At 40.5% G+C, this 26,603-nt stretch overlaps 1 protein-coding gene across 7 annotated transcripts in view; it reads left to right on the plus strand.

Moving 5' to 3' along the window:
- The first annotated feature begins 3,237 nt into the window (after window positions 1-3,237).
- Window positions 3,238-26,603, plus strand: part of LOC133552670 (syntaxin-3-like) — a 51,039-nt gene continuing 27,673 nt past the window's right edge. For all 7 annotated transcript variants that reach the window (XR_009806741.1, XM_061900036.1, XM_061900033.1 and 4 more), the window contains exons 1-2: window positions 3,238-3,671; window positions 23,309-23,383. Coding sequence is in view for 6 of the 7 variants with exons in the window: in XM_061900036.1 (XP_061756020.1) it covers window positions 3,642-3,671; window positions 23,309-23,383 (105 nt within the window). In the remaining variant the exon portion in view is untranslated. The remainder of the gene's footprint in view (window positions 3,672-23,308; window positions 23,384-26,603) is intronic.

Consider the following 26,603-nt stretch of genomic DNA (forward strand, 5'->3'; position numbering starts at 1 on the left):
TGTGTACACATGATGCCCCACATGACGCCCCCTTCACATTTCTGACTGCCCCCTCATATAAGCATGCCTAGAACCGCCCCTGGAAGATACCCAGCTTCTTTACCGAGTCGCCCTTGTTTAATTGTTTGGTTGTCAAATGTTAAAGTTGTATTAAAATCCGTCTCAAAAACTGCTTGTGTCCTTCTATCGCTGCTCAATAGAGAGTGTGTTTACATACTGCGTGTGTGTGTGGTACGCCAGCTGCACGGTGGCAGAGAAAAACACTTCAGAGAGTCAAAAAAATTGCCATGAAGATCACTGGCTGCTCTCTCCCCTCCCTAGATGAACTGTAGTGTCAGGTGCCTCATAAAGGACCCCTCTCACCCTGGACATAAACTTTTTGGACTGATGCCCTTGGGCAGGAGATACAGGACAATAAAATGCCGGACAAATTGTTTTAAAAACACTTTTTACCCGGGAGCAATAGTGTTGCTGAATACAAGATAACAATAATGACTGTGGATGTGAGCTGTATGCTTGGTATTTTTATGTATTTTTATCTATGTTTTAATGTTTTTATGTATGATTTTTGCGCTAAATTAGTTTGCATACAATTTCGTTGTACAATGACAATAATGATCTATTCTGTTCTATTTTATTATTAAATAAAGGTCGGTGTCTAACAGGACCGATAATCAGCATTTCCGTTTTTTTGGCGTTGAGTTGCAAAAAATTAGCGGACATCCATTGTTTAATTTCATGAAGACACGCCTCCAGCTGACTACAATCCGGCGTGTTGGTCAGCTTTAGGGGCATGTAGAGTTGGGTGTCATCAGCATAGCAGTGAAAGCTAACACCGTATTTGCGTATGATGTCACCTAGCGGCAGCATGTAGATGCTGAAGAGTGCAGAGCCAAGGACCGAACCCTGGGGAACTCCACACGTTATCTTAACATAGTCCGAGGTCACATTGTTATGGGAGACACACTGCATCCTGTCAGTAAGATAAGAGTTAAACCAAGACAGGGCTAAGTCTGACATACCAATTCGTGTTTTGATACGTTCTAATAAAATATTATGATCGACGGTATCGAAAGCAGCTCTAAGATGGAGGAGCAGCAACATAGTCGATGCAGCAAGATCCATCGTTAGCAATAGATCATTACAGCATCACATAATGCTGGGGTGTCCAAACTTTTTCCACTGAGGGCCGCACATGCAAAAATGAAAGCGTGCGGGGGCCATTTTGATATTTTGTTAATTTTCAAACCAGAACAAAATGTATGGATTTTTTATTTGACCTTTTAAAGGCCTACTGAAAGCCACTACTAGCGACCACGCAGTCTGATAGTTTATATATCAATGATGAAATATTAACATTGCAACACATGCCAATACGGCCTTTTTAGTTTACTAAATTGCAATTTTGAATTTCCCGCCAAGTGTCCTGTTGAAAACATAGCGGTATGATGACTTGTATGATGACGCATGCGTTTGACATCTCGGGTTGTAGCGGACATTATTTTCCAACCCGATCCAAGCTATAAGTCGTCTGCTTTAATCGCATAATTACACAGTATTCTGGACATCTGTGTTGCTGAATCGTTTGCAATTTGTTCAATTAATAATGGAGACGTCAAAGAAGAAAGGTGTAGTTGGGAAGCTTAGCCTTTAGCCACACAAACGCACGGTGTTTCCTTGTTTAAAGTTCCCGGAGGTGAAGCTTTACTCTGGATCAGAGCGGTCAAGCGAACATGGATCCCGACTACATGTCAACCGGCAGTTTTCGGTGAGAAAATTGTGGTAATAAGTCGGCTCTCACTGGAGATCAGCGGAGCTTCTGTCCTGTTGCAGCTTCGTGAAAATCTGTGTGAAAACATTGGACACAGTGTGTTGTCAAGCTTTTGAGATGCGATGCAAGTGTAAGCCACTGTGACACTATTGTTCTTTTTCATTATTTTTACAAATGTCTAATGATAATGTCAATGAGGGATTTTTAATCACTGCTATGCTGAAATTACAACTAATATTGATACTGTTGTTGATAATATTCATTTTTGTTTCACTACTTTTGGTTTGTTCTGTGTGGTGTTTGTGTCTCCTCTCAATTGCTCTGTTTATTGCAGTTCTGAGTGTTGCTGGGTCAGGTTTGGTTTTGGAATTGGATTGCATTGTTATGGTATTGCTGTGTAGTGGTTCGATTTTTAAAAATTGAGAATCGATTCTGAATCGCACAACGTATTCGAATCGATTTTTTCCCACACCCCTAATATATATATATATATATATATATATATACAGTATATATACATATATATATTCATAAATACATACGTACCTATATATATATATATATATATTCATAAATACATACATATATATATATGTATATATATACATATATACATATACATATATATATATATACATACACATATTCATAAATACATACATATATGTGTATGTATATATATACATACACATATTCATAAATACATACATATATATATATGTATATATATACATATATACATATACATATATATATATATACATATATATATGTATATATACATATATATATATATATATATATATATATATATATATATATATATATACATCCATTTTCTACCGCTTGTCCCTTTTGGGGTCGCGGGGGGTTGCTGGAGTCTCTCAGCTGCATTCGGGCGGTAGTTGTAGTACACCCTGGACAAGTTGCCACCTCATCATATATATATATATATATATATATATATATATATATATATATATATATATATGTATATTGAGCCCGATGATGTCACGTTATTGATGGGAAAATTCATTTTTTAAGATTTGCCTGAGCGGCTAGGAGACACCGGAAGTAACAAGCGGTAGAAAATGGATTAGAAAGGACAGATTTAAAAATTATATATATATATATATATATAATTTTTGATTTTTTTTTAACTCGGGACTTCCTGTTTGAGGACCCCGGCTGTATACTTAAGTTGCATGCCGTTTCAATGAATAATTGGTTATTTAAAATTAAATTTTAATATATTGTATTCGTATTAAACCTTTGTGCTTTAAAAGCAGCTTAAAAATAAACGAGTCACTCCTTTTTGGACTTTGATCGTCGCGTCAGAAATGTGAGCGAAACAAGCCGACTTTGACGTCAATTAACGTGTCCTCTCCATTTTGTCCCACAGCACCTGAACGCACCGGCGGCGCAGGTGGCCGGTGGGCGCGGCTTCACCTTCTTGGCCCGTGCTGCGTGTGCGCATGCGCGCTCGTGAGAAGTGCTTGGTAGAATGATGAGGGTGGCAGGCACACAAACAGATTAAAGCGCTTTTAATCCTCTGCTCGCCCAGCAGATTTACACCGCCAGCACACACTTTGTATGCAACAACGTCGAGAAGACGCTTCTTGTTAGAAAACTAGTGCTTTTGTCCAACGGTCCTGACCGGACTTTGGAGGACTTTGATCCGTCTTGAAGGCCAGCGGCGGCGGGGAAGACTTGACTTCATGTCGGCCTGCTAGCTCGCCAGCTGCTGGGGGAATAAACTCTCTTTTCACTCGCTTTTTGCTCAATTATCTCCTTTCTGAGCGTTAACTCCTCTTTTCAATCGCTTTTTGCTCAATTATCTTCTTTCTGAGCGTTAACTCCAGTCGGGAAGATGAAGGACCGATTGGAGCAACTGCGAGCGGTGAGTGTTTTTATTTGTATTTTTGTTTTTTTATTTTTTTATTTATGTATTTTTATGTATGTATGTATGTTTTATGTGTTTTTATTTTTTATTTGTACCGGTATTTTAATTCCTATATTTGTAACTGTTCTTTAAAGGCCTACTGAAATGAGATGTTCTTATTTAAATGGGGATAGCAGGTCCATTTTATGTGTCATACTTGATCATTTTGCCATATTGCTATATTTTTGCTGAAAGGATTTAGTAGAGAACATCCACGATAAAGTTTGCAACTTTTGGTCGCTAATAAAAAAGCCTTGCCTGTACCGGAAGTAGCAGACGATGTGCGCGTAACGTCACGGGTTGTGGAGCTCCTCACATCTGAACATTGTTTACAATCATGGCCACCAGCAGCGAGATCGATTCGGACCAACGAAGCGTCGATTTCCCCATTAATTTGAGCGAGGTTGAAAGATTCATGGATGAGGAAAGTTAGAGTGAGGCACTAAAAAAAAGAAAAGGCGACGTGTTTTAGTGAGATTGTAAAGTCATACCTGAAAGTCGGATGGCTGCGGTGAATGCCGGTGTCTCTGAGAGAAGCCGAGGAGCCAAGCTCACAGCTGCCTTTTTGAGCTGCAGGATGAGGTCGCGTGATCCACTCAAGTCTCTGGTAAGAGCTGACTTAATATCACAATTTTCCCATCCAAAAACTTGCTGGTTGACGTAAAAAAAAACATGTTCGCTTTGCCGCTCCGTGTTAAAGATTCACAACAAACAAACACCGGCTGTGTTTCGGTGCTGTATGGGAAGTAGCAGACGATGTGCGCGGGTTGTGGAGCTCCTCACATCTGAACATTGTTTACAATCATGGCCACCAGCAGCAACAGCGATTCGGACCGAGAAAGCAACGATTTCCCCATTATTTGAGCGAGGATGAAAGATTCGTGGATGAGGAAAGTTAGAGTGAAGCACTAGGCTGGGACATCTCTACACTACTGATCCGCCTCTGCTTGGGGTGGTTTCCTGCTGGCTCCACTGTGGACGGGACTCTCTCTGCTGTGTTAGATCCAGTTTGAACTGGACTCTCACGGTTGTGTTGGATCCACTATGGATTGGACTTTCACAGTATCATGTTAGACCCGCTCGACATCCATTGCTTTCGGTTCCTCTAGAGTGGGGGGGTTGCCCACATTTGAGGTCCTCTCCAAGGTTTCTCATAGTCATCATTGTCACCGACGTCCCATTGGGTGTGAGTTTTCCTTGCCCTTATGTGGGCTCTCCCGAGGATCTCGTTGTGGTTTGTGTTGTGGTTTGTGCAGCCCTTTGAGACACTAGTGATTTAGGGCTATATAAATAATCATTGATTGATTGATTGATTGATTGATAGAAAGAAAGAAAAAAAGGCGACGGCAGTGGGAGCGATTCAGATGTTATTAGACACATTTACTAGGATATTTCTAGAAAATCCCTTATCTGCTTATTGTGTTGCTAGAGTTTTAGTGAGATTATAAAGTCGTACCTGAAAGTCGGAGGGGTGTGGTGACTGGCAGTGTCTCTGATGGAAGCCGTGGAGGAGCCAAGAAAGTCACAGCTGCCTCTTTGACAGCTGCAGGAGGACGCAAGCTCCGCTCATGTCTCCGGTAAGAGCCGACTTATTACCACAATTTTTTCACCGAAACCTGCCGGTTGACGTGTGGTAGCGAAACATGTTCGCTTGACCGCTCTGCTTCGTATTAAAGCTTCACAACAAGCAAAGAAACACCGGCTGTGTTTCGGTTGCTAAAGGCAGCTGCAATCCACCGCTTTCCACCAACAGCTTTCTTCTTTGACGTCTCCATTATTAATTGAATAAATTGCAAAAGATTCAGCAACACAGATGTCCAAAATACTGTGGAATTATGCGATGAAAGCAGACGACTTTTAGCCGTGAGTGGTGCTGTAAAAAAAAATGTCAGCTCCAACCAATAACGTCAAAAGCACGCGCCAACATAAGCATCATCTTTCCGCAACGTTTTCAACAGGATACTTCGCAGCAAATTTAAAATTGTAATTTAGTAAACTAAAAAGCCCGTATTGGCATGTGTTGCAATGTTAATATTTCATCATTGATATATAAACTATCAGACTGCGTGGTCGCTAGTAGTGGCTTTCAGTAGGCCTTTAATGTTTACACATTTCATTTTTTTTAATGGCACAAAATCAACCATTTCTGTGTTGAATACATCTGATATTCTTGATCAACTGATTCACGTTCATTTTCACTCCTGTTGAGTTCAAATACGTTCATTTATTTTCCAACCATCTATTTTGTGTACAGATTGCCTTCTTTAGGGTGAAGGCAGGTGAGCTGGAGCCTATCCCAGCTGACTTATTATGCCTGTCAATGTCATGCAGATTTACACCTGTAGAAACACTCCAATTAATAATACAATAAACATTCACACCTGGAGACACTCTCTCCAATTACAAACCCCGTTTCCATATGAGTTGGGAAATTGTGTTAGATGTAAATATAAACAGAATACAATGATTTGCAAATCCTTTTCAACCCATATTCAGTTGAATATGTTACAAAGACAACATATTTGATGTTCAAACTCATAAACATTTTATTTTGCAAATAATAATTAACTTTAGAATTTGATGCCAGCAACACGTGACAAAAAAGTTGGGAAAGGTGGCAATAAATACTGATAAAGTTGAGGACTGCTCATCAAACACTTATATGGAACATCCCACAGGTGTGCAGGCTAATTGGGAACAGGTGGGTGCCATGATTGGGTATAAAAACAGCTTCCCGAAAAATGCTCAGTCTTTCACAAGAAAGGATGGGGCGAGGTACACCCCTTTGTCCACAACTGCGTGAGCAAATAGTCAAACAGTTTAAGAACAACCTTTCTCAGAGTGCAATTGCAAGAAATTTAGGGATTTCAACATCTACGCTCCATAATATCATCAAAAGGTTCAGAGAATCTGGAGAAATACACTCCATGTAAGCGGCATGGCCGGAAACCAACATTAAATGACCGTGACCTTCCATTGTAACAAAAACCGACATCAATCTCTAAAGGATATCACCACATGGGCTCAGGAACACTTCAGAAAACCACTGTCACTAAATACAGTTTGTCGCTACATCAGTAAGTGCAGGTTAAAGCTTTACTATGCAAAGCGAAAGCCATTTATCAACAACATCCAGAAACGCCGCCGGCTTCTCTGGGCCCAAGATCATCTAAGATGGACTGATGCAAAGTGGAAAAGTGTTCTGTGGTCTGATGAGTCCACATTTCAAATTTTTGGGGGAAATATTCGACATTGTGTCATCCGGACCAAAGGAGAAGCGAACCATCCGGACTGTTATCGACGCAAAGTTCAAAAGCCAGCATCTGTGGTTGTATGGGAGTGCATTAGTGCCCAAGGCATGGGTAACTTATACATCTGTGAAGGCACCATTAATGCTGAAAGGTACATACAGGTTTTGGAACAACATATGCTGCCATCTAAGCACCGTCTTTCATGGACGCCCCTGCTTATTTCAGCAAGACAATGCCAAGCCACGTTCAGCATGTGTTACAACAGCGTGGCTTCGTAAAAAAAGAGTGTGGGTACTTTCCTGGCCCGCCTGCAGTCCAGACCTGTCTCCCATGGAAAATGTGTGGCGCATTATGAAGCGTAAAATAAGACAGCGGAGACCCCGGACTGTTGAACGACTGAAGCTCTACATAAAACAAGAATGGGAAAGAATTCCACTTTCAAAGCTTCAACAATTAGTTTCCTCAGTTCCCAAACGTTTATTGAGTGTTGTTAAAAGAAAAGGTGATGTAACACAGTGGTGAACATGCCCTTTCCCAACTACTTTGGCAGCCTCATGAGAATGAATAGATCTAGACCATGGACATAAGGTCACCATGCGGCCCTCATGAGAATGAATAGATCTAGACTGTGGACATCAGGTGATTTTTCTGTATGAAAGGGGTGAGGCCTTGATGTTATTGTATCAACTAGCAAGTGGATGCGTTGCCATGGTGACCTCCAGGTCCTGGCCAAATATTTGTTGTGTGTTTAAAAGTATTCACTCCCGGCTTCTGGATCTCCCACAGATGGCCCGTCTTTTTATTATCGGGGACAGGAAGAACAAATGGCTGCCGAGGCTTTTTTTCTTCTTCAGTTCCAGGAACTTTATTGCAAGCACACATTGATTATTGCACATCAATTGATTAGTTGATTAGAATATCTCAAATGTTTCTGGTAGTACACGTGTCTCTAATCCTGGGTGACTGGCACTGAGCTTGGGTGTGAGAAGCACATTTCCACCAACTTATTCAATGTTCTTAGCATTATTACAGTTCTCTAAACATGAAATAACACCCAGATGTACCTCATTTAATAGCCTGGAGGATCCTCCAAGCATATTAACTAAATCCGCTATGGACTGGACTCTCACACTATTATGTTAGATCCACTATGGACTGGACTCTCACACTATTATGTTAGATCCACTATGGACTGGACTATCACACTATTAACTAAATCCACTATGGACTGGACTCTCACACTATTAACTAAATCCACTATGGACTGGACTCTCACACTATTAACTAGATCAACTATGGACTGGACTCTCACACTATTATGTTAGATCCACTATGGACTGGACTCTCACACTATTAACTAAATCCACTATGGACTGGACTCTCACACTATTAACTAAATCCACTATGGACTGGACTCTCACACTATTAACTAGATCAACTATGGACTGGACTCTCACACTATTATGTTAGATCCACTATGGACTGGACTCTCACACTATTAACTAAATCCACTATGGACTGGACTCTCACACTATTAACTAAATCCACTATGGACTGGACTCTCACACTATTATGTTAGATCCACTATGGACTGGACTCTCACACTATTAACTAAATCCACTATGGACTGGACTCTCACACTATTAACTAAATCCACTATGGACTGGACTCTCACACTATTAACTAAATCCACTATGGACTGGAGTCTCACACTATTAACTCAATCCACTATGGACTGGACTCTCACACTATTATGTTAGATCCACTATGGACTGGACTCTCACACTATTAACTAAATCCACTATGGACTGGACTCTCACACTATTAACTAAATCCACTATGTACTGGACTCTCACACTATTAACTAGATCCACTATGGACTGGACTCTCACACTATTATGTTAGATCCACTATGGACTGGACACTCACTATTAACTAAATCCACTATGGACTGGACTGTCACACTATTATGTTAGATCCACTATGGACTGGACTGTCACACTATTATGTTAGATCCACTATGGACTGGACTCTCTCACTATTAACTAAATCCACTATGGACTGGACTCTCACACTATTAACTAGATCAACTATGGACTGGACTCTCACACTATTATGTTAGATCCACTATGGACTGGACTCTCACACTATTAACTAAATCCACTATGGACTGGACTCTCACACTATTAACTAAATCCACTATGGACTGGAGTCTCACACTATTAACTCGATCCACTATGGACTGGACTCTCACACTATTATGTTAGATCCACTATGGACTGGACTCTCACACTATTAACTAAATCCACTATGGACTGGACTCTCACACTATTAACTAAATCCACTATGTACTGGACTCTCACACTATTAACTAGATCCACTATGGACTGGACTCTCACACTATTATGTTAGATCCACTATGGACTGGACACTCACTATTAACTAAATCCACTATGGACTGGACTGTCACACTATTATGTTAGATCCACTATGGACTGGACTGTCACACTATTATGTTAGATCCACTATGGACTGGACTCTCACACTATTAACTAAATCCACTATGGACTGGACTCTCACACTATTAACTAGATCCACTATGGACTGGACTCTCACACTATTATGTTAGATCCACTATGGACTGGACACTCACTATTATCTAAATCCACTATGGACTGGACTGTCACACTGTTAGATCCACTATGGACTGGACTGTCACACTATTATGTTAGATCCACTATGGACTGGACTCCCACTATTAAATAGATCCACTATGGACTGGACTGTCACACTATTATGTTAGATCCACTATGGACTGGACTCTCACACTATTATGTTTGATCCATTATGGACTGGACTCTCACACTATTATGTTAGAGCCACTATGGACTGGACTCTCACACTATTAACTAAATCCACTATGGACTGGACTCTCACACTATTAACTAGATCCACTATGGACTGGACTCTCACACTATTATGTTAGATCCACTATGGACTGGACTCTCACTATTAACTAGATCCACTATGGACTGGACTGTCACACTATTATGTTAGATCCACTATGGACTGGACTCTCACTATTAACTAGATCCACTATGGACTGGACTGTCACACTATTATGTTAGATCCACTATGGACTGGACCCTCACACTATTATGTTAGAGCCACTATGGACTGGACTCTCACACTATTAACTAAATCCACTATGGACTGGACTCACACTATTAACTAGATCCACTATGGACTGGACTCTCACACTATTATGTTAGATCCACTATGGACTGGACACTCATTATTAACTAAATCCACTATGGACTGGACTCTCACACTATTAACTAGATCCACTATGGACTGGACTGTCACACTATTATGTTAGATTCACTATGGACTGGACTGTCACACTATTATGTTAGATCCACTATGGACTGGACTCTCACTATTATGTTAGATCCACTATGGACTGGACTCTCACACTATTATGTTAGATCCACTATGGACTGGACTCTCACACTATTATGTTAGATCCACTATGGACTGGACTTTTACACTATTATGTTAGATCCACTATGGACTGGACTCTCACACTATAAACTATATCCACTATGGACTGGACTCTCACACTATAAACTAGAACCACTATGGACTGGACTTTCACACTATAAACTGGATCCACTATGGACTGGATCCACTATGGACTGGACTCTCACACTATTAACTAGATCCACTATGGACTGGACTCTCACACTATTAACTAGATCCACTGTGGACTGGACTCTCACTATTATGTTGGATCCACTATGGACTGGACTCTCACACTATTATGTTAGATCCACTATGGACTGGACTCTCACACTATTATGTTAGATCCACTATGGACTGGACTCTCACTATTATGTTAGATCCATTATGGACTGGACTCTCACTATTATGGTAGATCCACTATGGACTGGACTCTCACACTATTAACTAGATCCACTATGGACTGGACTCTCACACTATTAACTAGATCCACTGTGGACTGGACTCACACTATTATGTTGGATCCACTAGGGACTGGACTCTCACTATTATGTTAGATCCACTATGGACTGGACTCTCACAATTATGTTAGATCCACTATGGACTGGACTTTCACTATTATGTTAGATCCACTTTGGACTGGACTTTCACTTATGTTAGATCAACTATGGACTGGACTGTCACACTATTATGTTAGATCCACTATGGACTGGACTCTCACACTATTATGTTAGATCCATTATGGACTGGACTCTGACACTATTATGTTAGAGCCTCTATGGACTGGACTCTCACACTATTAACTAAATCCACTATGGACTGGACTCTCACACTATTAACTAGATCCACTATGGACTGGACTGTCACACTATTATGTTAGATCCACTATGGACTGGACTCTCACTATTAAGTAAATACACTATGGACTGGACTGTCACACTATTATGTTAGATCCACTATGGACTGGACTCTCACTATTAACTAGATCCACTATGGACTGGACTGTCACACTATGTTAGATCCACTATGGACTGGACTCTCACTATTAACTAGATCCACTATGGACTGGACTGTCACACTATTATGTTAGATCCACTATGGACTGGACTCTCACACTATTATGTTAGAGCCACTATGGACTGGACTCTCACACTATTAACTAAATCCACTAAGGACTGGACTCTCACTATTATGTTCGGTCCACTATGGACTGGACTCTCACTATTATGTTAGATCCACTGTGGACTGGACTCTCACTATTATGTTAGATCCACTATGGACTGGACTCTCACACTAATGTTTTAGTTCTTGTCTTCCGCTCCTATTTTGGTGGCTTTTCCTGTTTTGTTGGTATTTTCCTGTAGCAGTTTCATGTCTTCCTTTGAGTGCTATTCCCCACACCTGCTCTGTTTTAGCAATCAAGAACATTTCAGTTGTTTTTATCCTTCTTTGTGGGGACATTGTTGATTGTCATGTCATGTTCGGATGTACTTTGTGGACGCCATCTTTGCTCCACAGTATGTCTTTGCTGTCGTCCAGCATTCTGTTTTTGTTTACTTTTCAGCCAGTTCAGTTTTATTTTCGGTTAGCATAGCCTTCCCTAAGCTTCAATGCCTTTGCTTAATGCCTTTTCTTCATAGCTCACCACTCATATTTTGTTTATTTTTGGTTTAAGCATTAGATACCTTTTTGCCTGCACTCTGCCTACCACTGTCGTCTGCATTTTGTGATCACTACCTGCTGCCACCTACTTATATGGAGGAGTAGGGCTGGGCGATATGGCCTTTTTTTAATATCTCAATATTTTTATGCCATATCACAATACAGCATACATAGCTGCATAAAAGGAAATGAAATAGTGTATGTCCTTCGCTATGTGGTAGGTTCCTGCGGACGTTATCTCCTTCTGTTGTTGACTTGTTTTTTCATGCGGTGTTGATGTGGAAATTTTGTGGGTGTGGCACCGAACGGAGATGTTGACATGCGGAGTTTCAAGCACTCTTCATTCTCTAGCGCAGTGGTTCCCAACCTTTTTTCAGCGATGTACCCCCTGTGAACATTTTTATTTATTTAAGTACCCCCTAATCAGAGCAAAGCATTTTTGGTTGAAAAAAGAGATAAAGAAGTATGTCATCAGTTTCTGATTTATTAAATTGTATAACAGTGCAAAATATTGCTCATTTGTAGTGTTCTTTCTTGAATTATTAGGAAAAAAATATATAAAAATAACTAAAAACTTGTGGAAAAATGATTGAATTATAAAAAAAGATTTCTACACATAGAAGTAATCATCAAAGTGCCCTCTTTGGGGATTTTAATAGAGATTAGGGTTGTCGGCCGCCGATATTTGCCAAAAAATGCGTATCGGCAAGGCATGGGAAAATGCCGATCCAGATCCAGTTTTTAAAAACGGTCTGTGTTTTCCAACGCACCAATTTAAATAATACATTCCACTCTTCTGCTGCTCCCTAAACTCCGTTCCGCTTTTTCCAGCACACCTTCAAAACATCCACAGGTCTGCGTTCTAACCGTTCAGACGGCCGTGTGAATTAAAAGTTACGGTAAAAATGTCAGCTGTGTGGGTTTATTTTACCCTACAAAACGAAAAAGATGAAGAGGTGGAGTGCAAAACATGCCACAATAAATAAAGTCAGGCGTGGTGGTAAAGCTGTAAGACATTTTAATGACTTTTGAGAGTGAGAGGCTTTTTAGCACACCCTCACTCATCATAGATGAACACAGGAGCAGGTTGACACCTGAGCATCTTCAAGTGCTCGTTTGTTAGAAATAATCTCCCCGATATGCATGGACTTCAATTGTTTGCTCCCCCTGATTGGGGCAAACAATTGAAGGGAGTGTGTAGATATATATATATATATATATATATATATATATATATATATATATATTTTTTTTTTTAAGTTTACATTTGTTCAAGAGCAAGTATTGATGCTGAGTTGTAGACATTTTATCCCACTCAGGTTGTTTGTGTGTTTTGCTTTTTTTTAATAAGGTTTATAGCATTATTTGCACTTTTTACTGTTCACTTTTTTACTGTTTAATGATGCCATTTCTGTTTGTCATGTATAATTGTTGATGTTTTGTGTTTATCCTTGAATACCAACTATTGTGTATTATTGAAACTCACCTCATTCAGCTGGCTAGTTGCTATCAAGAGTACTAAAATCCTTTTCAGCATGAATCTGACTACTAAGTAGGCTAAATAACTTTAAACTTTTTAATACATGCTCGGATAGGCCAGTATCGGCCAGTATCGGTATCGGATCGGAAGTGCAAAAACAATATCGGTATCGGATCGGAGGTGCAAAAACCTGGATGGGGTTAGAGATCAATCTGGATTCATGAACTTAATTAAAAAAAGAAATCTATAACATCAATATTTATGGAACATGTTCACAAAAAATCTAGCTGTCAACACTGAATATTGTGTTGTATTTCTTTTCACAGTTTATGAACCTACATTCATATTTTGTTGAAGTATTATTCAATAAATATATTTTAAAATGATTTTTCTATTGTTGCTATTTTTACAGAGTTATTTAAAAAAAATCTCACCTACCCCTTGGCATACCTTAAAGTACCCCCATTTGAGAACCACTGCTATAGCGGGGGACTTGTCAAATGATGCTACACATTAGCAGTGCTGCTACTTTTTGTAGCAAGGCTTTTGCCACATACTTGAAATATTATGGTTGTCTGTTCAACATCTTCCCGCTTGAAGCCAAACCACCGCCAGGGAATGGACCCCCTGATGTTTATTTTGGAAATCAATTATTCATGCATTTGTTGACCAGATTCGCACCTTCTCTCTCTCGTGATACCACTCTCGCCGCACCGCTAGCATCACAGCAAACGTTACCCATGGCGCTACCTGTCTGCTCCGCGAGAGCGTATGACGAACGTAAGAAGGTGCGCTTGTTTTACGTCTCAGTGAGAAGGAGAGACAGAGTGAGAAAAGCCTGTAGTGTAATGTCCGCAGTTAAAAGCAACTGCGTGAGAACGTTTACTCTAATATCACCATATAGTCATTTTCTATATCGCAGAGAGACAAACCCGTGACGTATCGAGTATATCGATACATCGCCCAGCCCCTAGTGTGACCGTTCATTTTAAAATATAAAATGCATGTGTTGGATCACTTATTGCCATTACTGTTGCATGTTGATGTTAATTGTGGTTTATTCCCTTGAGAATGAAGCATGCAATAAATGAGTCCTACCAACACGATTTCATATCAGAAAATTGTCATTCAATCTGATCAAATAGGAGGTGGACAAGCGTTTTTGATCTCAAACCTTTGACGGACTCTGGCCAACCAACACGACTTATTTTAAATCAAATCCCGTTATCAGAATCAACAGGTGGCTTGTTGTCCTTTTGTGTCCACACCTCGTGTGTCCTGACTAGAGATGCGCGGTTTGCGGTCTCATCCGCGGAGTCCGCGGATAAACCGCGGGTCGGGAGGGTGACATGACGAAAAAATAGATTTTAATTAGATTCGGGCGGGTGGCGGTTGAACCATCCGGGAATATTTGATATACATGGTTCTGGGATCGGTATCCTTTGCCTTTCAAAGAGCCATCTAAGACCCGTGTCATAAAGCGAAGAAGACAATAGGAGACGCTAATTTTCTCTAGAATGACTGCCGGCAGTCACCCAGATAATAAGTATTAGGGCGTGTTATGAAGCCATTGGCTTTGTCGCCTACTACAACACGTACGATCTGATTGTCAATCGGGCAACATGTTGTGTGTGGTTTATGCGGCAACACTAATGGTTGTGATATAAACAATTTTAACACTCTTAGTAATATGCGCCACGCTGTGAAGCCACACCAAACAAAATTGACAAACGCATTTCGGGAGAACATCCTCCCAGTAACACAACATAAACACAACACAACAAATACCCAGAATCCTTTGTATCCATGACAATTCCTGAATATATTTTACACCCCCCCCCCCCCCCCCCCCGTGCGTCGGTAAGGTGGGCGGGGTTGGGGGCGCGGGGGTGTAAAATATATTCAGGAAGTGTCATGGATACAAAGGATTCTGGGTATTTATTGTGTTGCGTTTATGTTGTGTTACTGTGAGGATGTTCTCCCGAAATGTGTTTGTCAATCTTGTTGGGTGTGGCTTCACAGCGTGGCGCATATTAGTAAGTGTTAAAGTTGTTTATATCACAACCATCAGTGTACTCTGTATCACCCAGTATGCCTTTCAATCTTGAACGTGTGATTGCGGAAGCTACACACAACATGATGCCAGACTAACAATCGGTTTGTATATGTTGTTGAAGTTGTCTAAGGCAATGGCTTCACAGCACGCCCATATTCTTGCCATCAGGATGAACGCCAATTGGATATTCGCGAGAACGTTAGCGGCTCCCATTGTCTTCATTACTCTGTGAAACAGGTTTAAATAGCTCTGTAAGTGGTAAAGGTGGCCGACCTCTGATGTATTTCAGTGGGTGGGTGGCGGGCGGTTGCAGTTCTGATAAATTGTCGGTTCGGGTGGACGGCGGGTGGATGGCGGGTGGATGGTGACTTTGGTGATGCGGTGATATAATTGCCTATCCGCGCATCTCTAGTCCTGACCTCTGCGGCTTTCCAGTCATGTGAGCTCGTTACAATTTATGGAGACCGTGACAGTTGAACTCCTCTTAAAGAGTCACGGGGAAGATAAGACATGTGACCAGGCACCTGGATTGAATGGAAACGTGTGTGTGTGTGTTCATAAAAATGTTTGACTCGCCGATTTAGCCATTGGACAGAAGAAGTCCAGGGTTGGAATTTAACCGCGACAACAATGGAAAGTGCCTTGCCGTAGTCCCAAAAGAAATTGACCAGCATCGAGGACAAAAACATGTCAGAACTGCCTTTTTACTTTTAACTTTTTAATGGTCAATTGTACCGTAATTGTTTCGTCGAATGAATTGATAAAAAACACACCAACATAAATTTTTCTTCGTACATTTTGAACTGTATTTATTTGTATCTATCTTATTTGGCCTATTTTATTTAACCAGGTAAAATCCCATTGAGGTCAAAAATCCTTTTTCCGAGGGAGACCTGGCCAAGAGGGCAGGTTCAAACTCCGATGATGTCTATTAAGCAGACAAGAAGCAAGGAATTAAACAGAGACGGGATTCAATTTGGCTCATGAGGAAAAACGTCTGGGGTGTAGTCTTGTACAGTCTTCCGCCATGCTCTGACGAAATGGTTGCATGCCTCCTCTTTTATTTGGACTTTCCCTGATTACATAGCAACAGCTGTTTCCAAGGGGAGAGGGGTCGTAAAAAGCTGTTGCACCAGGTCACAAAACAGTTCAAAGAAAAGATGCTTCAAAATGCCGAAAGGAGCAAACTAATAAAAAAAAATGGAAACGCGAACATGTTGGGAAAACGTGTTGAAAGCGACACAACGTCTTTAGGTATCTTCATTTCATCGTTTAAATTGACTGCGAAGTTAGTTCATCGTTTTCCCTCCAAACTCAGCAGTTCTAGACCTGACAATGTTGTTTATTTGCTGTGTTGTCAATGTTCTTTTGGATTCCTGGCTGTCAACGGCCATTGCGTAACACACCTGGATTTGTTTACCTTTTTGTAAACGTTGAAAATAAGTTGCCAATGTAAACAACAATGAAATGAAAATTGCAGTGCGTTTTATATCATTTGTAACAACTTTACACAATTTTACTACAAGTTAGGTCAAACACTATATGATATTTCAATGTATTTGATTATTTATATATCACATACTTTGTGTGTGTATATTAAAGTTGTCTCGATATTGATTTTATTTGAACAAAAAATCTTAATGTACATGAAACATATGTTTATTATTGCAATTTAATCCTTAAAATGTTGAACATACTAGACAACTTGTCTTTTAGTAGTAAGTAAACAAACAAAGACTCCTAATTAGTCTGCAGTAACATATTGTGTCATTTTTACACCTATTATTTTGTACACAAATCATAAAGGACAAACTGTAAAAATGGATTATTAATCCACTAGTTCATTTACTGTTAATATCTGCTTATTTTTCTGTTTTAACATGTTTTATCTACACTTCTGTTAAAATGTAATCACTTATTCTTCTCTTCTTTGATACTTGACATTAGTTTTGGATGATACCACACATATAAAGGTTTATTTGAAATAGATACAGAAACATAGATATCTGAAACAGTTATCCAGTGTATGCATCATAGGATGTGTAGCCACTTGTCCCCAACAACAACAACAAAGATCCAACATCATTAAAATAGGAAAATAAAAACAATGAGACAAAGAGGAGTCGATAATAATGATAATAGTAATAATACAGACAAAGTGCAATCTAGATAAAAGCCAATACTAATAATAACAACATGTTAGGAAGACTATGTCTCCTGGCTGGCCTGGGAACGTTTTGGGATCCCCCCAGGAGGTCCGGGCTTCCCTGCTTAGGCTGCTGCCCCCGCGACCCGACTTCAAATAAGCGGAAGAAGATGGATGGATGGATAATAATAAATAATAATAGTAAGAACTCAAAGTGCAAACTAGATAAGAACCAATTAATAAAAATAAGTAAAAACTAAACATGGGAACATGATTGTTGCCCAATTAGCCCCATTTAGGTATCGATCTGATACCAAGTCGTTACAGAATCGTGCAGTGATCAATTTTAAAATCCTCATGTGTCCGGGGACGTATTTACTGAGTTCATGGATATAATATGAATTATAAAATTTGTGACGATAAATATCGATGTAGTCATAGTAGTATCGACTAAATACGCGTTTGTACTTGGTATCATTACAGTGGATGTCAGGTGTAGATCCACCCATGGCGTTTGTTTACATTGTGACGCCGGCGAGCTATTGTATCCTCCTACAGTGTGTAGTGAAGCATGTTTAGCTATTCCTCGTCCTCCAGTGTTAAAGATACTTGTAAGAAACTGACTTTATGTGTTGCCATGGAGGCGAGGATTAGTGATTTAGAAGTAGCTAAAACACTGCCGACTGCCGATGGACATTCTTCCTGAGTGTGTTTTACTGTTATAACTTTATCTTTACTTTTTACACCAAAATGCGTCCATTCACCCTTTTCTGTCTACACACTGTGTATGCTTGTAGGAACTCTGTGAGCGCGCGCTGCTGAACATGCTCCTCTGCTCGTAAAACCAGCAATGTCACCACATGCCCGTAAAAAAACAAAACGGTGTTTTTGAAATCGAGTGTAGTACCGTTTGAAAATGTCTGCCTGGGTGTACTAAACAATGAGCCCTCCTTTAGGGCAACACTTGCCTTGACCTTAAAAAGTTACAGTTGCAGGCCTGAAAGCGCGTTTCTGTCAAGTCAGAGCAGAGGAAGGAAATGTTTGCTCTTATTAGTTTCTCTCACACCTCGGAATTCTGCACACCGACTTTTTCATACGGTCTGAGTGAGTCAACTAAAGAGTGTCTAAATGTTTCCACAGCTGTCAGAGGCAAATATCCAAGGCTGCATTTGCAATTATACAAATTAGAAACACGGGAGGAGCTGGGGAAATATCTGAAGGCCTTGCCATAAAAAATACAATAAAATGTAGGATTATGATAAAAGGTAAAGTAGGGAGAACAACAATTCAGGTCAAATGATATATAGTTGAACTTCATGAGGTGGAGCACAGTTTGTTACATCAGCACAATGGGCTGGTATAGCTCGGTTGGTAGAGTGGCCGTGCCAGCATCTTGAGGGTTCCAGGTTCGATCCCCGCTTCATCCGTTGTATCCTTGGGCAAGACACTTTACCCACCTGCTCCCAGTGCCACCCACACTGCTTTAAATGGAACTTACATAATGGGTTTCACTATGTAAAAGCGCTTTGTCACTAGAAAAAAGCGCTATATAAATATACTTCGCTTCACTTTTAGTAGTGATGTGTTCCAAAAGGTCGGATGAAGACTGAATCGAACGAAAACCCTTTTACAGGCCTACTGAAATGAGATGTTCTTATTTAAACGGGGATAGCATTTCCATTCTATGTGTCATACTTGATCATTTCGCCATATTGCTATATTTTTGCTGAAAGGATTTAGTAGAGAACATCCACCATAAAGTTCGCAACTTTTGGTCGCTAATAAAAAAGCCTTGCCTGTACCGGAAGTAGCAGACGATGTGCACGTGACGTCACGGGTTGTGGAGCTCCTCACATCTGAACATTGTTTACAGTCATGGCCACCAGCAGCCAGAGCGATTCGGACCGAGAAAGCGACGGTTTTCCCATTAATTTGAGCGAGGATGAAAGATTCGTGGATGAGGAAAATGAGAGTGAAGGACTAGAAAAAAAAAGACTATACAGTGGGAGCGATTCAGACGTTATTAAACAAATTTACTAGGATAATTCTGGAAAATCCCCTATCTGCTTATTGTGTTACTAGTGTTTTAGTGAGATTATATGGTCGTACCTGTACAACCTGAAGGTCTGCCCCGCACCTTTCTTCAGCACCAGTCGACGGGTCGTGGCGATGCCCATCTCTGCCCTTCGCAAGGGACCCTCTTTGAAATACGGTCTTTCGAATTGATCGCTGCATAATACACTGTACTTTGTGTGTGTGTGGTCCAATCCATCCGTGTTCGCTTGACCGCTCTGTTCCATAGTAAAGCTTCCCTGTCATCTTTCAGGAATGTAAACAAGGAAACACCGGCTGTGTTTGTGTTGCTAAAGGCGGCCGCAATACACCGCTTCCCACCTACAGCTTTCTTCTTTGACGTCTCCATTATTCATTGAACAAATCGCAGAAGATTCATTAACACAGATGTCCAGAATACTGTGGAGTTATGCGATGAAAACAGACGACTTATAGCTGGGAACGGTGCTGGACAAAAATGTCCTCTATAATGCGTGACGTCACGCGCATGCGTCATCATATTGCGACGTTTCAGCAGGATACTTCGGCGTGAAATTTAAAATTGCAATTTAGTAAACTAACCCGGCCGTGTTGGCATGTGTTGCAATGTTAATATTTCATCATTGATATATAAACTATCAGACTGCGTGGTCGGTAGTAGTCACACACACACGATGTGTGGCCAAATTAATCTCTGCATTTGACAATAATAATAATAGATTTTATTTGTAAAAAGGACTTTACATTGAACAAACAACCTCAAAGTGCTACAGTGTATTAAAAAAAAAAAAGATAATAAAGATAAATTGAAATAAAAACTACAACAGCCTAGTAGCTACATCTAGAATGCATCTATCTAAAACATTTTTTTAATTAAAAATCAGGGTTTTTATGCATTTTTTTTAAAAGCATCCACAGTCTGTGGTGCCCTCAGGTGGTCAGGGAGAGCGTTCCACAGACTGGGAGCGGCGGAGTAGAAAGCCCTGTCTCCCATTGTTTGTAGCTTTGTCCTCGGACGTTGGACGAGGTTAGCGAGGTTCACCACTTAGTCAACAAATGCCTGAGCAAATTGTTTAAGAACAATATTTCTCAACCAGCAATTGCAAGGAATTTGGGGAGTTCACCATCTACGCTTTGTTACATCATCAAAAGTTTCGTAGAATCTAGAGGAATCACTGCACGTTAGCGGCAAGACTGAAAACCAAAATTGGATGCCTGTGACCTTCGGTCCCTCAGGCTGTACTGCATCGAAAAGCGACATCAGTGTGTAAAGGATATCACCACATGGGCTCAGGAACACTTCAGAAAACCACTGTCAGTAACTACAGTTTGTCGCTACATCTGTAAGTGCAAGCTAAAACTCTACTATGCAGAGCCAAAGCTATTTATCAACAACACCCGGAAACACCGTGGGCTTCGCTGGGCCCGAGGTCATCTAAGATGGACTGATGCAAAGTGGAAAAGTGTTCTGTGGTGGCGGCGATGACCAAAAACAACGCGGAGTTGGAATATAATTACAACACTTTATGTACATATTTATATACATATTTATTTAATATTTACATATTTATATAATATGTAACTACAAGCTCCATTCACAGACAGAGTCCCATTGCTTTTATGGCGGCTTTAATTCTTTAGGGGCGGGCCACCACAAATAAATAATTGTGTGGGAAGCCCTGATTATGGGTAATGGCAGTCAGCTATGGTGGAATGGAGCCATACAGTTTTTTGACTTTACTCTTGCTTTTCTAACTCTTTCTTACTGTAATAAACTTGCATTACTTTGCCATTCATTTGTTCCCACATCGTTATTGTTTAACGTTTTTGAAGGATTAAGTTGACAAACGATACAAAACAAAGAGGAGCGTCAAGCTAAGGCTTCGTTAGGTAACTACAACCCCTTTTAAGAAGCCAACACACCATTATTCTTTCGTAACATATTTGCTTATAACAGCTTTCAGATTTTAGTAACATAAATTAATGGGCTTGTCAGGTTCGAACACTGATGACATTATTAAACGAGACAAGAAGCAAGGAATTAAACACGGACAGAATTAAATTTGCCTCAATTTGTGGAGGAAGGTCTGGGCTGTACTCTTGTACAGTCTCCAGCACGCTCTGGTGAAAGATTGTACGCCACCTCTTTTTTAACGTTAAAGTTAAAGTACCAATGATTTTCACACACACATACTAGGTGTGGCGAAATTATTCTCTGCTTTTGACCCATCACCCTTGATCACCCCCTGGGAGGTAAGGGGAGCAGTGGGCAGCAGCGGTGCTGCGCCTGGGAATCATTTTTGGTGATTTAACACCCAATTCCAACCCTTAATGCTGAGTACCAAGCAGGGAGGTAATGGCTCCCATTTTCATAGTCTTTCGTATGACTCAGCCGGGATTTGAACTCACGACCTACCGATCTCAGGGCAGACACTCTTACCACTAGGCCACTGAGTAGGTACGGCGTGGCGAAGTTGGTATAGCAATCTGAGGGTTACTGGTTCAAACCCCACCTTCTACCATCCTCGTCACGTCCGCTGTCCTTGGGCAAGACACTTTCACCCTTGCTCCTGGTGGGTCCTGGTGAGCGCCCTTGCATGGCAGCTCCCGCCATCAGTGTGTGGATGTGTGTGTGAATGGGCGAAGGTGGAAATACTGTCAAAGCACTTTGGGCTCCTTTTAAAAAGGGGTACAAAAGCGCTATACAAGTACAACCCATTTACCATTTAGTTGGACTTTCCCTGTTTACATAGCAGCTGTTTCTAAAGGAATAGGGGGTATGTAAACAGCCATTGTTTTTGGTCACATTAACACAAAAGAAGAAGATGGCTTGGACTGGTCCTGGATCGAGCTTGGGCAGGTCTTGGATCAAAATAGATAACCCCTCCCGTCTTCTCCCATCCTACACAGTGGAATTTTCCAAGACTTTAGTTTGGTGCAACAAAGACAGCTTTCGTCTATTCACTGGGAACTCAGAACGGAAAGTTTTTGGATAATTTACATACCATTTTTCTGCCAGGACTGATATATTTGACGTTATTAACATTACAAAAAAATGTCTGTAAACAAACACCTAAGCATGCATTGTATTCCTGGCAAAGTGATGTAAATGTCAAATTTGGTACCGGGGAATTAGTTATGGTTTTAAAGTAACTGTGCTGGTTCCCCAGCCACCCAAATCAGGAAATCCCATATTCAACTTCCTCTTTAGTTTCAAAAGTGACTCGCACGCCTGTGTCTGTGTACACTGGAGTGGTTTGCTGCTACTTCAGCCTGGGGTTAGTTTGCTCAGCATGAAGTCTCCTAGTGTGTTTCTCGCTCTGCTGTATTTCAAACCTTTGCCTCCTCAAAGATGTCAACTTAGCCTCTTATTGTCACTACTTTTTTGTCCCAACTGTGACACTTTCCCTTCTCCTGTTCCACCAGACGTGCGACCACGACGACGACGAAGTGGAGATAGCCATGGACAACGCAGCCTTCATGGACGAGTTCTTCTCCCAGGTGAGTGTTTAGTTCAGGATGTCAAACTTGTTTTCATTGTGGGCCAAATCACACTTAATGCTGCCCTCACAAGGTAATAATAATAGATTTTTTTGTAAAAGATCTTTACATTGAGCAAACAGCCTCAAAGTGCTACAGTGCATTTAAAAAACAACCAAAACCATAACGTTAGGACCACAAATAGTTGCCCCCAACAAGTAAAATAAATGGTAAAAAAAATAAAAACTACAACAGCCTAATAGCTATATAACTAGCACACATATATCTAAAATAAATCTTCCTTTTTTTTTTAAAGAAGGGTTTTTAGGCCTTTTTTGAAAGCATTCACAGTCTGTGCTGCCCTCAGGTGGTCAGGGAGAGCATTCCACAGACTGGGAGCGGCGGGGCAGAAAGCCCTGTTCCCCATAGTTCGGAGTTTTGTCCTCAGAGATTGGAGGAGGTTCACCTGTCCGGATCGCAAGTGTCGTGTGGAGGATTTGGGGGTGAGCAGTTCTTTGAGGTAGCGGGGGGCATTTCCATGGAGGCACTGGTGAGTTAGTAGGGAGACTTTGTATTAAATTCTGAGTGGAACAGGAAGCCAGTGAATGGATTTGAGAACCGGTGTGATGTGGTCGTGGACGAGTCCTTCTCCCAGAGTGTTTAGTTCAGGGGTGTCAAACTTGTTTTCATCGGGGGTCACATCACACTTATGGCTGCCGTCAAAGGGTAATAATAATAGTAATAATAATAATAGATTTTATTTGTAAAAGCACTTTGCATTCAGCAAACAACCTCAAAGTGCTACAGTGCATTTAAAAAACAAACACAACAACAACGCTAAAACCACAAATAGCTGCCCCCAACAATGAACATAAATAGTAACAAAAAATAAAAACTATATATATCTAAAAAAGGCATAAAATTTTTTTTTTTTAAAGAATGGTTTTTAAGCCCTTTTTAAAAGCATTCACGGTCTGTGGTGCCCTCAGGTGGTCAGGGAGAGAACTCTGTTCCACAGACTAGGAGCGGCGGAGCAGAAAGCCCGGTCTCCCATAGTTCGGAGGTTGGAGGAGGTTCACCTGTCCGGAGCGCATGTGTGGTGTGGAGGATTTGGGGGTGAGCAGAACTTTGAGGTAGATGGGGGCATTTCCATGGAGTCACTGGTGAGTTAGTAAGGAGACTTTGTATTCAATCCTGAGAAGAGATTTGAGAACCGGTGTGATGTGCTCGTGGACGAGTTCTTCTCCCAGGTGAGTGTTTAGTTCAGGGGTGTCAAACTTGTTTTCATCGGGGGCCACATCACACTTATGGCTGCCCTCAGAGGGTAATAATAATAATAGATTTTATTTGTAAAAACACTTGACATTCAGCAAACAACCTCAAACTGCTACAGTGCATTTAAAAAATAAAACAACAACGCTAGAACCACAAATAACTGGCCCCTACAAGTAAAATAAATAGTAAAAAAAGAATAAAAACTAGAACAGCCTAATAGCTAGAACTAGCATACATATATCTAAAAAAGAATTCTCTTTACAAAAAAAACCAAGGTTTTTAAGCCTTTTTTAAAAGCATCCACAGTCTGTGGTGCCCTCAAGTGGTCAGGGAGAGTGTTCTACAGACTGGGAGTGGCGGAGCAGAAACTTCGGAGGTTGGAGGGCGTTCGCCTGTCCGGAGCGCAGGTCTGGTGTGGAGGATTTGGGGGTGAGCAGTTCTTTGAGGTAGCGGGGGGTATTTCCATGGAGGCACTGGTGAGTTAGTAGGGAGACTTTGTATTCAATCCTGAGTGGAACAGGAAGCCAGTGAAGGGATTTGAGAACCGGTGTGATGTGCTCGTGGACGAGTTCTTCTCCCAGGTGAGTGTTCAGTTCAGGGGTGTCAAACTTGTTTTCATCGGGGGCCACATCGCACTTATGGGTTGTTTGTAACAGTGAATAATATACATTTTAAATTTATTGTTGTATATTTTTATGTACACTGTAAGGAAAAACATGTAGATTTTAGAGTAAAGTTTAGCTGCTGAAATTTTACCATAAATTGTACCATGTTTTTTACAATGTATACTGTAAATGAAAATGGGAAAACAGTACCCATGTTGTACTGTAAATGGAAAAAACAATATTGCACATATTTTCAGTCATACCAAAGACTATAAAAATGGGAGCCATTACCTCCCTGCTTGGCACTCAGCATCAAGGCTCAGAATTGGGGGTTAAATCACCAAAAATGATTCCCGGGCGCGGCCACTGCTGCTGCTCACTGCTCCCCTCACCTCCCAGGGGGTGATCAAGGGTCAAATGCAGAGAATGATTTTGCCACACCTCGTGTGTGTGTGTGTGTGTGTGTGTGTGTGTGTGTGTGTGTGACAATCATTGCTACTTTAACTTTAACCATGTTTTTCTACAATATATATTGTGAATGTAAATGGGAAAACCATACCATTGTTGTACTGTAAAATCGAGGTTTTTACGGTGTATTACTATAAAGAGAGAAACAATATTGCACAATTTTTTTTGTCTCGTGTTTTCACGGTAAAATTCTGCCAACTGAGCTACCATTTTTTTTTTTCACTGAAAACTAATTTTTACATTGTAAAATTTGATGTACAAGCTGCTTCAAAATCACGAGTCAAGCAGATATTTAGGTTCAAGGTTCTAGATTGTCACATGCAGACTACACCACAGTGAAATGCTTTTTTTCCATGCTCTTCAGATTTTGCGTACAGTGGGATCCAAACACTAGTTGCAGAATCTAAGACACTATATACAAAAAAAAAAAATTAATAGCTCTGATGTACATTAATTACAAGACAATTAAGTATCACAATAAGTCAGAGAAGTCAGACTTTTAGTACTTATTTTGATGTTTGGAATGTCTGATGATTTTTTTTGCTGCAATATTAGATTAAGTTTAAAATAAACAAACTAAATGTGGGATATAAATGATGAAGTATGTAGTATTTATGTATATAATTACCAATTAAATACTGTTTATAGCAGGGGTCACCAACGCGGTGCCCGTAAGGACCAGATGAGTCGCCCGCTGGCCTGTTCTAAAAATAGCTCAAATAGCAGCACTTACCAGTGAGCTGCCTCTATTTTTTAAATTGTATTTATTTACTAGCAAGCTGGTCTCACTTTGCTCGACATTTTTAATTCTAAGAGAGACAAAACTCCAATAGAATTTGAAAATCCAAGAAAATATTTTAAAGACTTGGTCTTCACTTGTTTTAATAAATTCA

Source organism: Nerophis ophidion, linkage group LG05 (assembly GCF_033978795.1).
Source record: "Nerophis ophidion isolate RoL-2023_Sa linkage group LG05, RoL_Noph_v1.0, whole genome shotgun sequence".
Taxonomy (NCBI): Eukaryota; Metazoa; Chordata; class Actinopteri; order Syngnathiformes; family Syngnathidae; genus Nerophis; species Nerophis ophidion.